The sequence below is a fragment of the Chelon labrosus genome, assembly GCF_963514085.1.
Source record: "Chelon labrosus genome assembly, chromosome: 18".
Classification (NCBI taxonomy): domain Eukaryota; kingdom Metazoa; phylum Chordata; class Actinopteri; order Mugiliformes; family Mugilidae; genus Chelon; species Chelon labrosus.
Genome location: NC_140351.1, coordinates 13,538,463 through 13,557,709, shown reverse-complemented (window position 1 = coordinate 13,557,709; position 19,247 = coordinate 13,538,463). Strand labels below are relative to the sequence as shown.

Here is a 19,247-nt window from a genome sequence, read left to right as displayed (position 1 = left end):
ATGGCGCTGGTGATGGAGCCGGTGAGCAAATGGAGCACGAGCCAGGTGGTGGACTGGATGAAAGGTAAGCCACGCTCACACACACATAAACGCACAGGTGTGCACATGTTTTAGACTCACGAGTCTCGCGCACGGAAGCGCGTATAAACACTCGTGATCGTGACTGAACTCTAACGCGAGGGAGACAGAGGCTGACAAGATGATGTGTTGCGTGGGAGGTGTGTGTGTGTGTTTGTGTGTCCGTGCATCATCCGTGGCACCTGATGATCAGCGGGTGATGATGTCATGTGAGCAGGAGCCAAACTTCACTGATGAGAGCAGGGCCTGGTCTAGAAACTTTATAGAGGGGGGGACCAGGTCCACAGTAGCCTGGGTTTAGTCGTTAGCTTGCATCGTAGACTGTAGAAAAAAATAAAAATAAAGAGACACTTGAAAAAAACACCAGCAATATATTAACTACCTAAAATGATAGAAGTATTTAATATGTACTTCAGTGTTTTAGTTTAGCCCAAGCACCGCCCACTAACATGGAAGGGGGTGGGACTTATGAGCTGTACTGCAGCCAGCCACCAGGGGGAGCTCCACATGCTTTAGCTTCATTTTGGAGGAGCTGTCATGGCAGCCGTTTTTTGTACAGTCTATGGTTTGCATAAGCTCTTTGGCATAGCAGCCACATTTTGCGGCATTTTTTTGGTTAAAGTGGTTCTTTTTGTGTATCTGTGTCAATTTTAAACTGTTCATAAAGACAGACACAATCACAGCTCTCGAGAAGAGGTTGGTTGTGGCATAGGTCATAAACCTCGCCCCCTCCGTGTTATTGGTTCGTTTATGACTTCAGTTATTAAAAAAGCTTTTTCTTGCGTCGTGTCATATTAAGTAGCTGAGTCTTACCCAAGTGGGGCTGAAAATTTAAGCCAACCCAGGAGTTCCAAAACATGCAGATCCGCAAATGTCCACTCGAGGCTGGCTCCGAAAGGGAGTCAGTTTTCTGTTTTAACATGTCCAACTTTACAGCAGATGGTTTTGGTCTCTACTCAGTCATTACAACTGTTCGGTGTGATTTTTTATACAACTCACGTATAAATGATGATCAAGGCTGAAAGTCATTAAGTCTGCCTTGAGCGACGCTGCACCTCTTTGTCCATTTTTGAATTGGCCTAGAGTTTGCTGAAGTCAGAGACTGGAGACACCACACTGAGTAACGTGAAGTTTAAAGAGGGACGTGATGACTTTTGGGCATCACTTTTGTGCATTATGAGGAAATGGTCCATGTAGGAAATAGTTGCGCTGCCTTTAAATGGGATTGTGTTCCTGCATTCGTAAGAAGATTAGGAACGAGTCCACAAGATGTGACGTGTTTGCTGATGCTTTCAGAAATGGTTGATAGCTTTCTTCATAATTTTATAATTTGTCTGATATTCTTAAAGGCCCAATCCTTTCATTACACGTTTGCATTTCCCACATTACATTACCCAGTCATTAGTTAACTTGCTAATGGCTAGGCTTGAAGGCTTGTAGATGCCAACAGTTGCCTAGCAGCAGAGTTTTCACGAATCATGATCGATGTTCCCATTTCGACACAAAGCAATTTCTGTGCTAGTTTCCTATGTCGTAGCCACATAACCAGCTCCATTTGAAAGCAGTGTGTTCGTATTGCATTTACATCTTTAAAAGCTTGCTATAATGCTAATGTAGCAGCAGATTGCATACGTTGTAGAAAGCTTTTGTAACAAACCTGGTAGCTCCATTTACATGTTGGTATTCTTCCAAGAGAGTGCGCTGTTTCTTTGAGGTCTAGAGGTAATTTGTCATGTCTAATGTGAGGTCAATTGTTTTTTTTTGTCTATTTAAGTAGGCGTCAGTGTTGATTGTCTGCAGTCACAAATGCCAGCACAGCTCGGGTCAAAGTTGATATCGGCATGGACACCCATACAAAGTCACTGCAATGCACCATATAGTATGGATGTCCACACCAACCAGGCCTCTAAACAGCAGGATTGAACTCGACTCAGTCATCATTTCAGAGTGGCCACAATCCTAAATTTGTGAATACATGTCGTCTTTAAAAGTTAGATAAGTAAATATGGACCACCAGAACAGAGTCTTTAGGAGGAAAACTTCAATTAAACATGTGCACGGAAAACTTAAGCCCGAACATTTATCTTAAGCTGTAATTGAGTTTTGTTTATAAGAGTGCCGGCAATACCTTGGAGTGATCAGGCAAGAGATTACCGCTATGCATAATTCAGCAGTGGTGCTGATTAGGTCTGTACCCAGAGGCCTGTGTGAACAATGTTAAACTCTTTACCACACAAAAAAAATAGCTACAATTTGTTTTCCAGATTCAGTACTCTGTGTGCACTTAATGTAGACTCTGTGGCGTACTCTACATTTCAAACATTACATAAAAAGCTCAAAAATATCAAGGATAGACAAGTGTCTCTGTGAAAATACTTGAAATTTAAGCTTGATTTTGTTGCACCAATTTCCATTTTGTTCACATTTTTATTTAACTCGTATAAAACACATCCAGAAACATGCTATATGTTGGTAAAAAACAATTTTGGCTCAAGATGCAGCGTCAGTGTCACCCAGCACCCCAGAAACACCTGCCAAGGGGAGACTTGCTGCACTAAACAGCAGTCCATTAATCACATTTATTATTAATTCGGCTCATTTGGCTAAAATTAACAGTCAACATTTAGCTGCGGTGCCGGTGCTTTATGTACAAGTTCCATTTAGAAAGTGATTTATGTTCGGTTTAAAAGCAAAAATCTGAAGGTTGTTTAAGAATTTTCAAAACACGCTTATCCAGGTGGTTAAAGCATTTAGAAATTGAGCTATATATCTTGAGTTTTGTTGCTGTCAGTTTTGCCACGGTTGCAGACTTCATACAGTTCACAGTGAGGTTTCACAGAGAGTTATTGTCTTTGTGTGTTCTAAAACAAAATTATTAAAGCCCAACTCCACCAGAAATCTCTTTTTTAGTATCACACAATAAAGGGAGGCAGTAAAAAGTCGTCCATTTGCGCCTGTTGCTCCAGGCTGAGGTCACCGCTGGTTCACAGACGTTATGATGGACTCTAATCGTGACAGGTTCACCACACTCATTATTCCCTTAGAGAATAATTTCCTAATATTATTCACTGATAGTTGAATAATTGGATTTCTTCATACACTGGATGTGTCTTTGTTAGGAGCTTCCTGTATCTTCGGGATCTTCAATACGGAGGCTGCCTGGTATCAATAGAATTAAAATGGATGTAACTTTGTTGTGCTTCATTTCTGCTGCATCAGATTTATTCAAGCTGCAGTTGAGAATTATTAGAACGGCTTCAGTAACATCTCTGTTTGTTAACTCTTTAATGTAATTTTTAGTTCTAAAAGTTCTTTCTGGTCTCACTACGGCCTGGTGTGGGAACAAGGAGGCTGAATAAATTGGATTCTAATTTCAAGAGAAAATGGCAAAAACTAAAAGGATCAAAGACAATAGTTTGTAGTAGTGGGCACAGTTTCCTTCAAATTAATTACTGCTTCAGTTGGAGACAATGAGATAAGTTTACTGCGTTCACTTTTGTTTTCTTAAGGTTTCTTCCATAGTTTCTTGTAGCTATGATCTGATCTTATCAGTCAGTTGTGTTACTTTCACTTTGAACCCCCCTCGCTTCTCCTGCCACGACATATAATACGTTAATTCCTGCTCTTCTGTTGATTATTTGTGACACATTTTGAGCCAGTTCTTGTCTATAGTAGCACTAACGGCTAATTTTACACTGACAGCTTCTACAGTATGTTATAGTCTATGATCACAGCAGTAAAAGCCATATAAAGTTAGAAATTTTGACCATAGATGATAATACCCCCATCCGTGCACATGCATGACCTTTACATGTGATCTCTTTACCTTCATCGGCCGCCCGTTTTAAACTAATCCATGGCATTTTTCCCCTGCCAAGATGCATCATCGCTCCATGTTTCATCACGTTGAGATCACAGAAACAGCCCACCCTGCGCGTACACCGCGAGAAATGACTAACGACAACTAATATTAGCAGTAATTGCTATTCATCATGTCGGTTTGATGCATAAAAAGCAGGTCAGTGAGTCTATTGACTCACATGCTTCAATAAAATGAAAATGAAAAAAGGATTTATTTACATGATGCTCTGTGTCAGTTTCTCAGAGCCTCGACGTTGGACGGGATATCGGCTGTCCGTGTGCATATGGCAGTTGTTTATATGTTCCTCTGTGTGTGTATGTGTGTGTGTAGGTAGGTGTATGGTGAGTTCTTGGTCTCAGACCGTCTGTGCACAACAGCTGACAGACACACACACCCGCTCTGAACAGAAGGCTCCACCCGAGTCCTCGGACATTTGCACCAACACATACACGTGGCATGCCTTAGTGTGGTATTCAGTTCATGCTGGGTCTCTTGGGTGTGTCTGTGGCAACAGAGGGAAACATGATATACTGTATTTGTGTGTGCGCACAATCACTTGCACAGATCGCATATGCCAGAAGCGTTTGGGGCCAAAAGGTCTGAGCATTGTTGACTTGGCAGTAGTGCCAAGTGGCACAACTGATGCTAAAACAATATGGGAGTGGTACACTTCAATGGTAACGTGAGCGCTTGCTGCACATCGATGGGAATGCTGGGAATTTTCACCCCTCGCTGTGTACATTATCATCTGTTACCGCAGAGAGACGGGCAGAATTTCACCTCATTTCCTTTGCATGAATTTCATCGCTCGACTTGAAAATCTGCAGTGAAATTGGCATGACAGCGCGCAAGCACATCTGATGACACCACTTGGCACAAGAGAAAGCTGCCAGAGTGACAGTCAAGCCTGTAGGATCAGAGGATTTTAGGTCTGTGGGCACTTACAGGCCTAAAGGTGAGACACATCAGGACTCACTCCGCATAAGAAAAGTCAAATTGTGTTTACTAGTTCATTTGCGTATTATTTCGTATGTGGTGCTTGGGGAAATGGAGATTTCGTCGACTGAAAATAACAACAAGCTGCATTAATCTCTGATTTAGGGTATTTACAAAGTAAAGCAGTGATAAAGCTCAGATTTTCAGTACTCAGTAATGTTTTGTTCAAATAATTATTTAAATTTATTTTAACAACAAGCTTACTTTGTGCAAAACAGTCAAAATACAAAATACAAAATATTTATTTCTTAAACTGAAAAGTGGTAAATCTGCATCTGGTATCATTGTAAATTGTGAAAACAGAATCACTGACAGTCCAAACAACAGTATAATTGCAAAATAAGATATGCAATATAGGTTGCCAGCTAGAAATGTTTCAGCATCTGTGCAATAATAGAAAACTTGACAGGTTAAACAACCACAAACTAAAGTATGTAGTTATCATGTACATATTTAAGAACCATTTAAATACGTTTTTGTACTTTGTAATACACAGTCAGTGTTTTCTTGTTTGCTGGATTAGCTTGCTAGTCACAGTTACAGCTACAGATGAGTAGCTCGCTTTTTTCCAACCTATTTTTAAGGTTCATGGTTTTCAATTAGCTCATGAAGCTAATGCTAGTTTAATTAGATTACTAATGACAGTAGCACCTTGCAAAATCAATCTCTGGCTAGAAATGAGTAGCTTACTTGCTTACTTTTCCAAGTGCATTGTTTAACTTTTTAACTGTAATGTTATTTATTTATTTAAAATCTCTTATCGTTGTCAGTGTGATTACGGAAAGCTTAACAGGTCAAGACAACATTATTTAACTACAAACAAATGGATGCAGCTATCACATAGATATTTAAGAACCATATTAAAAGTTTTAGTTTTGAAACAAATTTAATTTGCTAGCTCTAGTTCCAGCTGGCAAATATAATAGTTACCAGCTAGCAATGAGCTTTCTTTTTTCTACCTCTATCTGAAATCAACAGTGAATTGTTTACAGATATTCTAAAAAATCAAAGTGGTAAGCAAATTCAAAGTGTAATCATGACGGTCAAATCAGCAGTATCTTTTAGCCCTTTGGCAACTCCATTATTTTTAGCAGCTAATCGCTAATGTGATCTGTCTGCTCTTAATTGGTATCCAGCAGGTAGCGTCATTTGAGTCTAAAATAAAAAATAAGAAAAATTAAAAATTGTAAACATTAATGTTGTCTGGAACTCTCTGGAAGACCGGGGGGAAGATTACTCAAAAATGACTAGTGAATTAAATATATTTTTTATTTCACACCTTACTAGTCACTGATCACGGGACAATAACAACATGGACGCCTCCGAGTAGACAGGTGAGGAGCCCGAGTGCGTCATTGCAGAAAACTAGCAGCGGTTCATCAAGTGCGTGGAAATACTTCTCTAAAGATGAAGCCCAGAATTGTAAGTACGTCCTGAAATACAACAAAAATACTAGTGCAGTGCACAGATGCATCTAAAAAGACATCAGCTAACGCTGGCAGAGGAACGGTGCAAATCTTCTCAGCGGCAGTCAATTAACAACTTCACCTGAGGTAACAGAGAGAAGGCTTCAAAAATTATCTGGTGAATTTCATTGTCTAAAGTTATTAGACATTTAGCTGCTGTACACGGAAACGGCTTAGGAGAAATACCGATGCAGGCTGCACAACACGCTGTTGAAGAAAACCTACTATTAAACACTATCATTGACGGTGCATAGGTAACTTACAGTATGTTCAGCTCTGTTGTGTGTAGTTGACATTTTTGCTGTGGTTGTAGAAAAGCCTCCGTATATCATTTGAGTGAGACGCTCCCGTATGTATTGAGGTCAAGAATATAGATTTAATTGTTGCAAAGCAATACTTTCTACTGTGTTTTTTATTAGTGACGTCTTCAGCGACTAGTCGATGTCGACTCAACTTTAACCCCATATTATTGGACTTTAAAAAATCAGAAGTTGTTCAACCCCTATTGGACAAAGAAAATGTCTGACTCGTTTATCTTCTTGTTTAAGTTGCCTCCTCTCCTGACTATGCATGAGATCTGTGTTTGTTTTTTTTTTTTATTTATAACTCGCCTAATTATATTGACACAATTGGTGATGGAGAGGTCTTCAAGTGGAAATTTATCAATTCGCATTCAACCAGAAAAATAAAGATAACAAAACTCACAGTAAACACCAACATTTACACTCGGGAAATGCAAGAACATTCAAGCCAAAGGCACGAATTAATGCAGGAATAGGCTTTCCTCAGGTTTATTTCCCAAATGCAAAATTTTCCCAGATGACGCTGAGATTCAAGTTGATAACTTTCCGGTCATAAATTCACTTCTAACAGCCGTTGGCTTCCTAATATCCTGCATTTATAAATCCCAGGGAAAGAGTGAGCGCTCATCTAACTTTTATTGTTACCGACGCTTCACAGCACTTGGAACAGATGACACATAATCCAATTGGGAGGGCTGGCTCTTTTATAGGACTCTCGAACATCCCTGAAGTCAGTGCAAACTCCAGTTTTATTATACGTGTGCGTGTGACAGATAGAAGGAGGGTGTTTGTGGGAGTTTGGCTTGCCTGCTGTTGTGAAAAGTGTGCCTCTGTGGGAGTTAAGTGTGTGAGTCAGCTATGAATCACACTTTTTGTACCAGTCAAACACAAGCACATGCATGATCTCGCTCACTCTCACACATGGACGTGTACTGTATAGTGCATACAGAGTGCATGGTTGCATGACTGTACACAGAGACACCATTATACAATAAACCCACGCCGACATTTACGCACATGTGACTGTCAATTTATAGCAAAGCTAAATATACAGTAGATCAGCGATTCCCGATAAGTGGTTATTTTGCCTTCAAGTATTATAAGATGTGTTCGATTTGATGGAGTATGGATTAGAGCAACTAATTTGAAGCAATTTGAAAACTGTTGCACAGAAGTAAAAAAATATGTTTACATCATGGGTGATACCAAGTAATTTAACTGAAAATATAAGAAATGGCTAAATATTAGAAAATTAGGGTTGAGTGGTTAATGTAAAAGGAAAAACTAAGTAATAAACATTTGAAATGGCCAAAAGTAAAAGACGCCAGAGATGGCATGTTGAAATAGTTTGCTGAAAGTAATATGAAAATTATAGAAATAGAAAGGCTTTTTTTTTTGTGAGATTTTGTTTGATGAGTATTTAAAAGTACTGGTAATAGTTACAGTAGTTAGCTAGAAGTAATGATTAAACATCTAAAAACAAAAGAACAGTTAAATGGTTTGAATTACAAGCTAAAACTAATCTAAAGCTAAAAATAAAATGGTTGAAAGGTAATGGATAAATGTTAAATAATTAGCAAAAGGTATGTAGAAACTAGCTAAGCTAAGACTGCAACGAACGATTCAAATTATTAGCTAAAAGTAATAACTGAACGATTTAAATTACTTAAATGTCACGAGGGAACCGTTAAAATAGTTAAATGATAAACTTGGATAGTGGAAAAGGTAAAATTTGTGGTTAAACTGTTGAAATAGTTGTCTGAGAGTAATGACTGGTGTTCAGCTGGTTAGCTAAAACCTAAGGTTAGCGTAAACAAAAGCAAAATGTTTCAAATTATTTGGATAAAATTTCAAACTCTTAAAAGCTAAACGGTTAGTAATGGGCTAACTTGAACTATTCAAGTTATTAGGTAAATATAATGGATAATCTTTTTTGTTTGGTAAGTCAAAAAAGTCGAGAGGATTTATTTAGTAGTACGTGCTGGCAGGGTTCTGGGAACATATTTGACAGGTGTTGAAAATGAATCCTATGTAGCAGTCATTATGCCGTACGTACACTATATAATAACTGTGTGGCACTGTTTTACTTTCATATCGTGTGGGCGTTTGCGCTCGCTGATGCCACTTACAATTTGACTCATCAGTATTCAGGGCATTCACGCTCTTCCTCACTGCCAGTGATAAGCGATGCTGATTATCAGTGAACTTTTGCCACACAGTGTAGCTCTCCCCTTCTGCTTCTGTGCCTCTCGCTGCCTCTCGCTGCCTCTCTCTGCGATAGTAACACTTTGCCTGCGAGAGCCAACATTGTTTTAATCGGCTCCGCGTCTATTAGGAATCAGCTGCTATTAACACTCATTAAAACACAAGTCTCGCTGTCGGAGCTGCAAGTGCTCAGAAGCCGTACTTGAGTAAAAATAGCAATACCGCACTGTAAAAATACACAGCGCTGTAAAACACTATGCTCTGATATTAAGGTTTCCCTTAAGTGCAAGTACGGAACCGAAACCAAACCATAAAAAGAAACCAGTACAGTATTAAGTCAGAATAATCCTGTAAAAGTGATGGTAATGTAGCTAACTAACAATTTATTAATATTTAAGCTGCAGCTTAACATTGCAGCTGATTTAAGCAGTGCTATTGGGTATATTTTGGGACTATAAAGATTCTCAGTCATCCAGAGTATAGTATTATCTAAAAATAAATGTCGTTAGAGTATAACTTATCTTACAAAAAAAAACAACATCACTGAATTAATCTGAACAAATGATTCTAATTGCAGGCGAATATTGGGCCGTTAACGACCTACAGATGTTCCTTATAAAAAGATGTGAAACAGGTCCTGCCCAGAAATAAAATAACCTCCACACTTGTTATGTCCCTCAATATGTAAACAACCTATAGTTTAAAAGGATATATGATTATGGAGACTACAAATGCATGAGGGATAGAAAGTGACACAAATAAACAAATGAAAATTGCTAAATGTCTTTTTGTTTTTCTCAACTTCAGTTTGTTTATGTTGGTCACTTTTAACCGTAGAGGGACTAGAGGCAAGAAATTAAAGGTAATTTGTCTGCTGCACAGGTCTTTTATTAGGTTAGTTTTATTCCAGGCAGGCTCAGGCTAACATCTGCAGTCTTTATGCTAAGCTAATAAGTTTCAGCTTCAAATATACTCTACAGAAACAAGACTTGTATCAATCTCTGCAGCCTGTTTCCCAAAACAAACTTAATAATATTTCCATATATCAACCTTAATTTAGTAATTTATTTCTATTTCTCCACATGTATGTTTTCTGATATTTGTACATTTATTTACATTTTTATTTATGTATTTCTGTGTCTGTATGCAAAAAGGTAGGAGGCCCAAACCTCTTGCTAATCCTCATCCTCCGCTATTTTGTGGATTGAATCGGAATCGTTTTGCCTCTGTCTGGATCTCCCAGCTGACCAATCATGTTTTAGACTGAGATAGGAGAGGAAAACATAAAATGAATATGTAGACAGAAATTTAGAAATATGTATTACATTTTAACTTGAAATGAAAATATTTCAAAGTTGTCAAGCCAATTCCATAACTAGAACCATTTAAATCTGCTACCGCCTTAACTCATATCCCCTTGCCCAAAAATTTAACTTGAACTCCTTGAGGAGCCTTATAAGGGACCTAAACCAACCATAAATCACATATGAGCAGTTTGACGTCTTTATTCTTTATGAGTCCTTCCATGCTTGTCAGGAGAGGCTGTGAGGAGAGACATCGCTCATCGACTTCAAGTGTTTGGAGGTCTCAGATAATGCAATCAGTTTGTTGAGTTTTCTTCCAAAGGGCAATAATGGTGAATGGAAGATGGCTTATCTTCAAAATAGACAGACTATTTCATTATAAGGCCTTGCAAACGCATTTATTTACATTTTTTGTGGTAAAATTATTCAGTTTTTAAATGGTAATGGATTTCAGATTCTATATATGACATTTTGGGACTTAACGCATCATTAAGGCTTCAGATTTAGTGGCTGAGGAGGAAGTGGAAGCAGAGTGCAGAAGCCGACAAATTCGGGAGAGAAGGAATTTGTGTGTGCGTGAAATAGTTTGCATGCAATTTAGCAGCTGGCTTATGAGTTTTTCTTCTTCTCTTTGCCTTTATTTCCCCCTTTTCCCTCTCTTCCTCCGCTCTCTCTCACACATCTCCATCCTGCCTTTTCCTCCATCTTTGTTAGTGCGGTTATGATAGATGAGTGTATTATGAAGCGGGAACTTGAAGTAGGGGGGAAATCAATGTTCATTCCTCAGAGGTGTGTATATGTGCGTGTGTTTTCCAGCTGGCTGTTTGTTAAAAGGTTAGAAGCTGGATACACTCATTGTTTTGGGAGCCAGGGGCTGCAGCTGAGCTGCTCTGTCTCGATCTGTTTTCATTTGACTCAGCAAACACACTTTGGCCAGACAAACACACACACACACACATGCACATTTAAACAATGCACGCATCCACCCACCTAAACGCTCACGCGCTAGTAGATCTAGAGAGACCATCCCACACATACCCACAACACAGACGTTATACAATCCAACAGAGAGTAAAGTCTTACCTGGATCGCTGCCTGATTGCCCATCCATTACTCCTTTTGTTCCAGTCTCTTGACTCCTGTTTCAGGTACAGTGTTTCGGGGCCTTTATAGACTCTGAGCAGGGCATTAACCCATGCATATCACTGACCTGAGGCCACTGTAAAACTTAATACGTTGTAACGCCTCTTTTCTGACATTATTTTGGCCGCAGGTGTGCAAAAACTGTTTGCATAACCCTCCTGTGGATGTTTTTTTGCACAAAGTGGTGCTGTTCCAGGATATAATATTCAGGTTCATTCATTCATTCATTCATCTTCTGTAACTGCTTGTACTGTGAAGGGTCGCGGGGAGCCTGGAGCCTATCCCAGCTGTCATCGGGCGAGAGGCGGGGTACACCCTGGACAGGTCGCCAGTCTATCACAGGGCTAACACAGAGAGACAGACAACCATTCACACTCACATGCACACCTACGGCCAATTTAGAATCACCAATTAACCTTACCAGCATGTCTTTGGACAGTGGGAGGAAGCTGGAGTACCCAGAGAGAACCCACGCAGACACAGGGAGAACCCCGAACCTTCTTGCTGTGAGGCATCAGTGCTAACCACCATGCCACTGTGTCTCCCCATAACACATTGAAAGGACTCCAACATGGAACTGGGTATATTTAGGTTCTACACTATAAAATCCAGTAAGCCAGTACAAACCAAACATACTTTCACCTATTACGCATTATGAAGTCATTGCACTCTCCACTTCTGTTGTAGAGGTTCGTAGAAATGAGGTGTCGCACAAAATGGTGTATTTCGGTGCAACAAGTGTGAGCTCCCAGCAGCTTTTCAAAAATCCCCACATGAAACATTTTATTAGTTTGGATCAGTTCATCTCATTTGCTGCTTCCTCTGCAGTACACATTTGCTAAACACGCGTAAACAGACTTGTGTGGGTGAATTAATATGCCTGCTGCCCTAAGGCAAGGTGATTAGGTCAGCTAGAAAGTAGTCCCGGATATACAATTAGCACAATGTCCATTCCAGGTGGCTAATTTCTGTGTTTACCGTCAGACCTGACTCTAAATGCTTCATGTTAAATCTCTTTTTCTTTTGTGAAAGTTTTTTGTTTTGTGTGGAGAGTGCCAAGCATTTCACCAGAGACCAATAGACCCACAATACTGGGAAATACACTGTGCTAGAAAAAGACGTGTATTAGGTTAACATCACAAATAACCATTTTACCATTTCAGAATTATTCCAATATAGTATTTTCGTTAACGATTATTTCCTTAATTAAAGAAAAAAATCCTAGAACTCATGGTGATATCTTTAATTTGCTTGTTTTGCCCAATCAACCAGCTAGAACCTAAAGAAGTTCTGTTGTGTTTTGAGAAGCTGGAATGATGTATTTTTTAATGAAAATGAATTAAAACGATTATAAAACTTGATATACAACAGTATGGTACCATACATTGGTATCAAGGGATCATTTATTGGCCTTCTGACTGGTCTGCTGCCCATCAACTAGAGGACCCCCCCCCATGTTAGTGTTACTAGGTCGCAAAGAAACTGTTGAAATCCTGTGGACGTGAAAAAATAAACCTACAGAGGAGGAAATAACCACAAAAAACTGAAAACTAGTCAAAGGTCTAGTCATTTTTCCAATTGCGACTATTGTTAGCACAGTTGCTAATGTTGGCTGTCTTGCCTCCACATTATCTCTTGACTCTATAGTTATGGGTTTTAATGTTTTTCTATGGGAGTGGACCCCACATGGCTATCATTTGTCTAATCTAGCAACAGTAACATAGGAAATTGAGACGTGACAAAGGGTAGGCGTCCTCTGATTAGTGGTCAACAAACCAATCAGAAGGCCATCAATAGGTCAATTCTCAAGACATTTAAAACTAGCTTTAGTTATGCTTGAAACAAAATGCTTGTTTGATCGTCTAACCTCCTCTGCCGTCCTCTGGATGCCTTAGCTGTCTGTCATGGTTTTTGAGGGAAGGCCATTGTACACATTGTACAAACAGGACATTCTTGGAAATAAATTGGATGATGCATCCAAGCAGTGTAATATGCCTAGAAATCAATGCCAGTGTTGAAGGATTTCACACTTCCTGATTCACATGTCCCCCCACTGACCTATTTTTGAACATAATATTTCCGTAATATTAACTAAGGGTTTTTCTGTGCCAATGCATTTTTAATTAGCCATAGCCATGTTTTTTCCTTAACGTTATCCAATAAAAAAAATCAAGCACTGCACCCCATATTGACATTCTGGTGTTAGCCAGAAGGAAGCCATGGGAAAGGATTTATGCTCCAACTTCAATGAGGTCATTTGTCAAAGATAAAAAACACTTTACGCATTGCCATATGTGCTAGTTGGTTTCGAGCATATTGAGGCTCTGGGAAGCTTTTGGGAGATAAAGGAAATGTGTAACTATACAGGCTTGATGTTTAGTATATTATACAGAAAATAATGGATATCTGGAAGTATTCACTATCAACAATGAACCTGAAGTCATAACACTGGATCTGGTGGTTTTTTCTGCAGGAGTGGGAATTAGAGTTTTCTTCTGTTCTCTCTCCATTTACTCTCATTGCACAGTAAAACTGTTCTTAAAATAACACATTTACAGCAGTCCCACAAAGCATTTTGTGGTGCTGCAGGGTCTCTTAAAACAACCTCTGCTTCATTTTCTGTTTATGGTGTTGTGGTTTTGAAAGAGCCAAAAGGTACAAAACTGCAAACAGGCTAAAACGTCTGAAATACATGACACAGCAGCTGTTGTATTATCTGAAACAAACTGGAACGAGCAGCAGAATGAAACTGTCTTGCATTTTTTTTTTTTTTTTTTGTGCAGACTAAAAGAGAGAGAAACCGCCCGTGAAAGTGTGAGAGTGAAAGCTGATTAGCGCCTCTGGAGTGCTGCCGAAACCTACAATTTTCAAGTAGGGATATGTGTGCTTATTGATCGGAGAATGAATGTGCTAAAGAACATCTGAGCCGTTGACGGGTCACGAAGAGTGATGGTGGTGTTAGGATGAGAGTCCCCTCCTGCGATTATGGGCCATAATTTCCAGCTACCTAATGTGAAGTCCCATAATTGCCATTTGCTGCATGTATGATTGTGAGTAGTGCTCAGTAGTCGATATGAGAACACTTCAACTAGCAGGATATCCACATTATAACAGAAGAGAAGGAAAAAGAGGTCATTTTATGATAATGAGAATTCTGCTGCGCTAACAAAACAGTATCAATATGCACTTCAGTGTAAGCAACATTGGCCCACACACATATTTTACTTATTTTTTTCATTTGATTTCAACAAGATATAGAGTCTTAAGTGATGAGCTAAATGCTAAAAAAAAAGCTAACACGCTGGTGCTTAAAACGTCTAATGTTTACTACTCTGTTCACCATCTGCTGTGAGCTTTATGCTAGCATCAACATGCTAACATACTCACTGTCACAAAGCTTACAGCTGTGGCTGCAGGTCTGCTGTTGCTCAAGAGACTGACAGTGTTGCCCACAAAATAAAAGGGTTTGTAACTATTATACTTAACAGCCTACAGTCACACTAGCAGTTTGGTAATCCAGCATCAATGTGAGCTAAATGTTAACAGCAGAATGCTAACATGCTGGTGCCAGTAAGGCACAATGTTTGCTATGTTTACCAATTGCTAACATTAGCATGCTAACATATTCACAGTCACTGTGCTAATGCTGGTGAGTAGCAGGTCTGTGGTTTACCATGTTAAACATATTAGGGTAGCATGTTGGCATGCTAACATTTGATAACTCTTGCTAAACCTTCTACATACGCACCAATAGGATCTAAGCAATGTGGGAGCTACATGCTAACACAAGAATACTAACATGCTGATCCTAAGACATTAACCATGTTCACCCTCTCCCTTGAACTAAATGCTAATAAGGGTTGACAGCTCAATTCCTGAACCTTCCACATCCCAAAGTGCACTTAGGCAAGAAGACACTGAACCTAAATTTTGCTCCACAGTAGGTGACAATTTGGCCTTAAACGTGTTGACGGTCCTGTAATCAGGTCTAATGTTAACTATCTGCTAAATGTAAACAACAGAATGCTAACATGCTTACTGTCACAATGCTTAAGTGATGATGCTAAAAGGGGGTCTAGTGTTTACCAAGTTAAGCATTTTATAATTATTACTACACAGTCTACATTCATACCAGCAGCTGCTTTGAGCTAAATGCTAACCGCATGATAACCAGATTGTTGTTGAATCATATGAAGCATGTTAGGATGCTAACGTCAATAACTATTACTAAACTGTAGACAGCCTCCTTAGCAATGACCGGACCTTCATACTAACACCAGAGCTGGATGCCATGTAGATGCTGAGAGGGACAAATGTTTACCAAATCAGTTTCAACATGTTAGCATTTGATAACATCTCTTAAGTAACACTAAAAGCAGCAGCCGCCACTTCAGAATAACAGATCAACACTTTATTACCTTGTGGTCACACTTACTCTGTTATTGTGAGTAACCTTGATAATGTGTGTGACTTTTCCAGGTCTGGACGACTGCTTGCAGCAGTACGTGTGTGTGTTTGAGCGTGGAGGTGTGTGTGGAGAGCGGCTGCTGAGGATTAGCCACGCCGAGCTCGAGGAGCTGGGAGTCTCTCGCATCGGACACCAGGAGCTCATTCTGGAGGCCGTCGACTTACTCTGTGCCCTGGTGAGTTAGTGCTTTTGTTTTGGAGTTTTAGTGCCGGGGTCTCATTAGTCGCCTGAAGCTTTTAATGTAGGCCTCTCTGCTTGAATGCGCAGGAAGTAAAGAGTTAGTGTCCTGCATCAAATCTCTAAAACACCCAGTTGTCACCATCACTGAGTAGAAACAAACAGTCTAATTTTCAGTGTTGGGGATTTAAACTTAAAGACTGATTTTCAGCATAGAGCATATTTAGAGCAGTAGTACATCCTTAAATTCCAAAAAAGAAAGAACAGCTATATTTTCTTACTTCTGTGTTACAGTCCTACAAACCTCAAATACATTTAAAAATGAATGAATCAAAAGTGGGGGTCGCATATTCACTCAAATAATTATTCCAAAAAATGAAAGAAATACTACATTCATTAAATAAGGTGTTCATTTAAATAGCCATTTTAGAGACTGTGAATCATTAATATCCATTACATCCTTTATATTATTAAATATTGGTTTCTAAAAACCAAAATGCTGCAGCTGGTAAACACACGGGCAGCTAATTTGTATTCAAGGAGCCAATGCGAGTTTGTATCTGTGTTTACATCTAGAACTCAGGTCTGGAGACGGAGAGCGTCAGGACTCTGGCTCACAAGCTCGGCGCCTCGGCCAAGAACCTGCAGAACTTCATTTCCGGCCGACGCCGCAGCAGCCAATCGGAGAGCAGGAGCTCACGGCGGCTTCCCAACGATCTGCTGACCTCTGTGGTGGACCTCATCACCGCCGCCAAGAGCCTGCTGGCCTGGCTGGACAGGTGATACTTTATCTTAACGGTCCAAATTTATCTTGTGTGTTTATCCAAAGGAGAGAGTTTGTTATTTACCCTCTGTAAAGGCTGCGTTCACAGCTCAGTCTGGATGCTAGAGATAAGATGATTAATACTTTCAACCTGCGAATGTAAATGTGTCAGAAGTCAATTATCTGCAGGTTATTGCTTTATATTAGTTATATTGGGTTTAATCGCCTTGAACAACAGACTTTGGGTTTGGCTCCAACTCAAATAAAGTGAATGAGCTTCCAAAAATGAAAACCTAAATTAATTCTTTGGGACACTGGGCGGGTTGCTAGTACCAATCACCATTTTAGCGTGTTTGACTTTTTCCATACATGTACCACTCCTCACACTCTTGTATCAATTCCAGTAAATATTAAATATGTTAGATAATGCATTTAGGTGAAAATGACATTTAAGGTGTCATATCCATATCATATCCAATGTTGAACTTCAGTTACCTTTGGAAATAGTCTTTTGTTGCCTTTTTTTTTTTTTTCGAGACTTCCTGCTAAGCTAAGCTAACTGCTCGTGTCAGTTCTTCGTTTTTTTTCCAATCAATTTCTCAATATGTCGATCTTTGTTAAGTGTCTCAGTAGAGGACATTTGGATGGTAGTCGGATGACATTAGTAGGTTGACAAATTGGTGTTGAGCTTTTGTTACCTTTGAAAAGAGTCTGGCTAGCTTTCTTAAGTCTTCATGCTAAGCTAAGCTAACACAACTCAGTTCTGTATTTCATTTTTACAAATCAATAAATCAACATATCCATCTTGTGTCCCAGAAAAGGAAATTTGGTTGGTAGTCAGATGACTGGGTCAGATACAAAACAGTACCGTCTCATTAACTTGTTAACAATTTGACTTCTAACCTCTGTTTCCAGTTTATATCTCCACTTATACTATCGAATAATTCGGCAGAAAAGACAAAAGGTGAAGATAACCTAGATTAGCATCTGACAGTGAAGCTGTATAGATAAATTTTACAATTATTTGCAACAAACACTTCAGATATTTAACATGTGCGTACCAAAACTTTATTATTGTTGTTGTTAAAAGCAATAGTGGTATGACATGTGACTCCAGATAATAAGTTTAATCTATCAGACTGCTGGTAACATCATAATGTAAACTGGATACATAAGCATGGAGATAACCAGTGAATTCATCAGTCTGTTCACCTGTTTATCAATCGACAAAGCCATCGTGTTTTAAGAAGAAAGGACAAAAATAATTGATTGCTTTAAATGTGAAGTGTGTTTTTGAGCATTCAGAATCTGAAAACTTCACCTTGATTCACATTTTTCCATTTACTGGGACGTTTTATAGGTAGAGCACTTTGTCGGTTAATCAAAACTTAACATGCGATGTCTAATATGCCAAGCAGAGTCATAAATCATCCTTCAAATCTCTGTTTTTCTCCTGCAATCTGTAAAACCAGACTCGTCTCCTGCAGGTGTTTGTTTTTGACGTCTTTTGAGAAATATGTTGTTTTTTTGTTTTTCCAGTCAGATTCTCTCGCTTCTTGTTTTCTCGCTGCCGTCTCCTCTCCCTCACTTCTTTTATTCATGACACGACACGATCTCCTTGCGTCAGATGCACAACTAAAAGTCTTTGACATCGGTCCTGAAATGCCAGGCACCCACACCAGCCCTCCGGTCGTATAGACCACAAACACACACAGAAACGCAGCCATAGAAACACCTACGCATTCTCGCTCAAACGCACAATTGCAGACACACGCACACACACCCACATCAGCAGTGACACACGCACACACACTTACGCAAGCGCACACGCAGCCGCCCCCGCACAGCGATGCAACTGTAAATGGCAAAGCGACATTGAGAAAGGGATAGACTCGCCAGCAGAGCAGACGTAAAGGCTCCATTTTTATGTTTATATTCTGCATATTTTTAAAAATCATGAGCATTTTCCAGCGGTGTGAGGGCACACCAGTGAACTTAACATATGATCCCACCAGAGCTTTTATTTAACCGAAATCTTATCTTCTAAAAATTGATTTCTGCAGCTAAGGAGTAAAAATATTGACCGAGTAAAACGAGATGAATTTTTTTATCGAAATTGGAGCATGAATTTATTACAGGACCCTTACAATGTAAAAAAGGGTAGCACAGAGGCTGTCTTGAATTGGCACCAACAGTATGAGTGCTTCTTAAAAGATGTACAACAGAGGCAAATTGTCATAAAGCATGTTAAAACTGAGCTTTCATCTGTCTGTGATTGCTGCTTATTAGACCTCCCAGGGACCGGGGGAGAGTGCAGCAGGAGTTCAGCGCTCAGCCAGCAAATGTATCTCTCGAAATGACTTGAAAAGACATTTTCCAACCTTTTCATGTATAATATAACAGCGTTGGTACAGTACAGATCAAAAATTTCCCTGTCTCTGATGCACTGGAGTTTCTCAGTGTGTTTACTTTCCTCTTCCGAG

The 19,247-nt window shown here is 39.4% G+C and overlaps 1 protein-coding gene across 1 annotated transcript in view; it reads left to right on the top strand.

Moving 5' to 3' along the window:
* Nucleotides 1-19,247, top strand: part of cnksr2a (connector enhancer of kinase suppressor of Ras 2a) — a gene marked incomplete at its 5' end in the record, with an annotated part of 59,437 nt that continues 40,190 nt past the window's right edge. The window contains 3 exons of the mRNA XM_084566772.1: nt 1-64; nt 15,836-15,999; nt 16,578-16,780. Coding sequence (XP_084422898.1) covers nt 1-64; nt 15,836-15,999; nt 16,578-16,780 — 431 coding nt within the window. The remainder of the gene's footprint in view (nt 65-15,835; nt 16,000-16,577; nt 16,781-19,247) is intronic.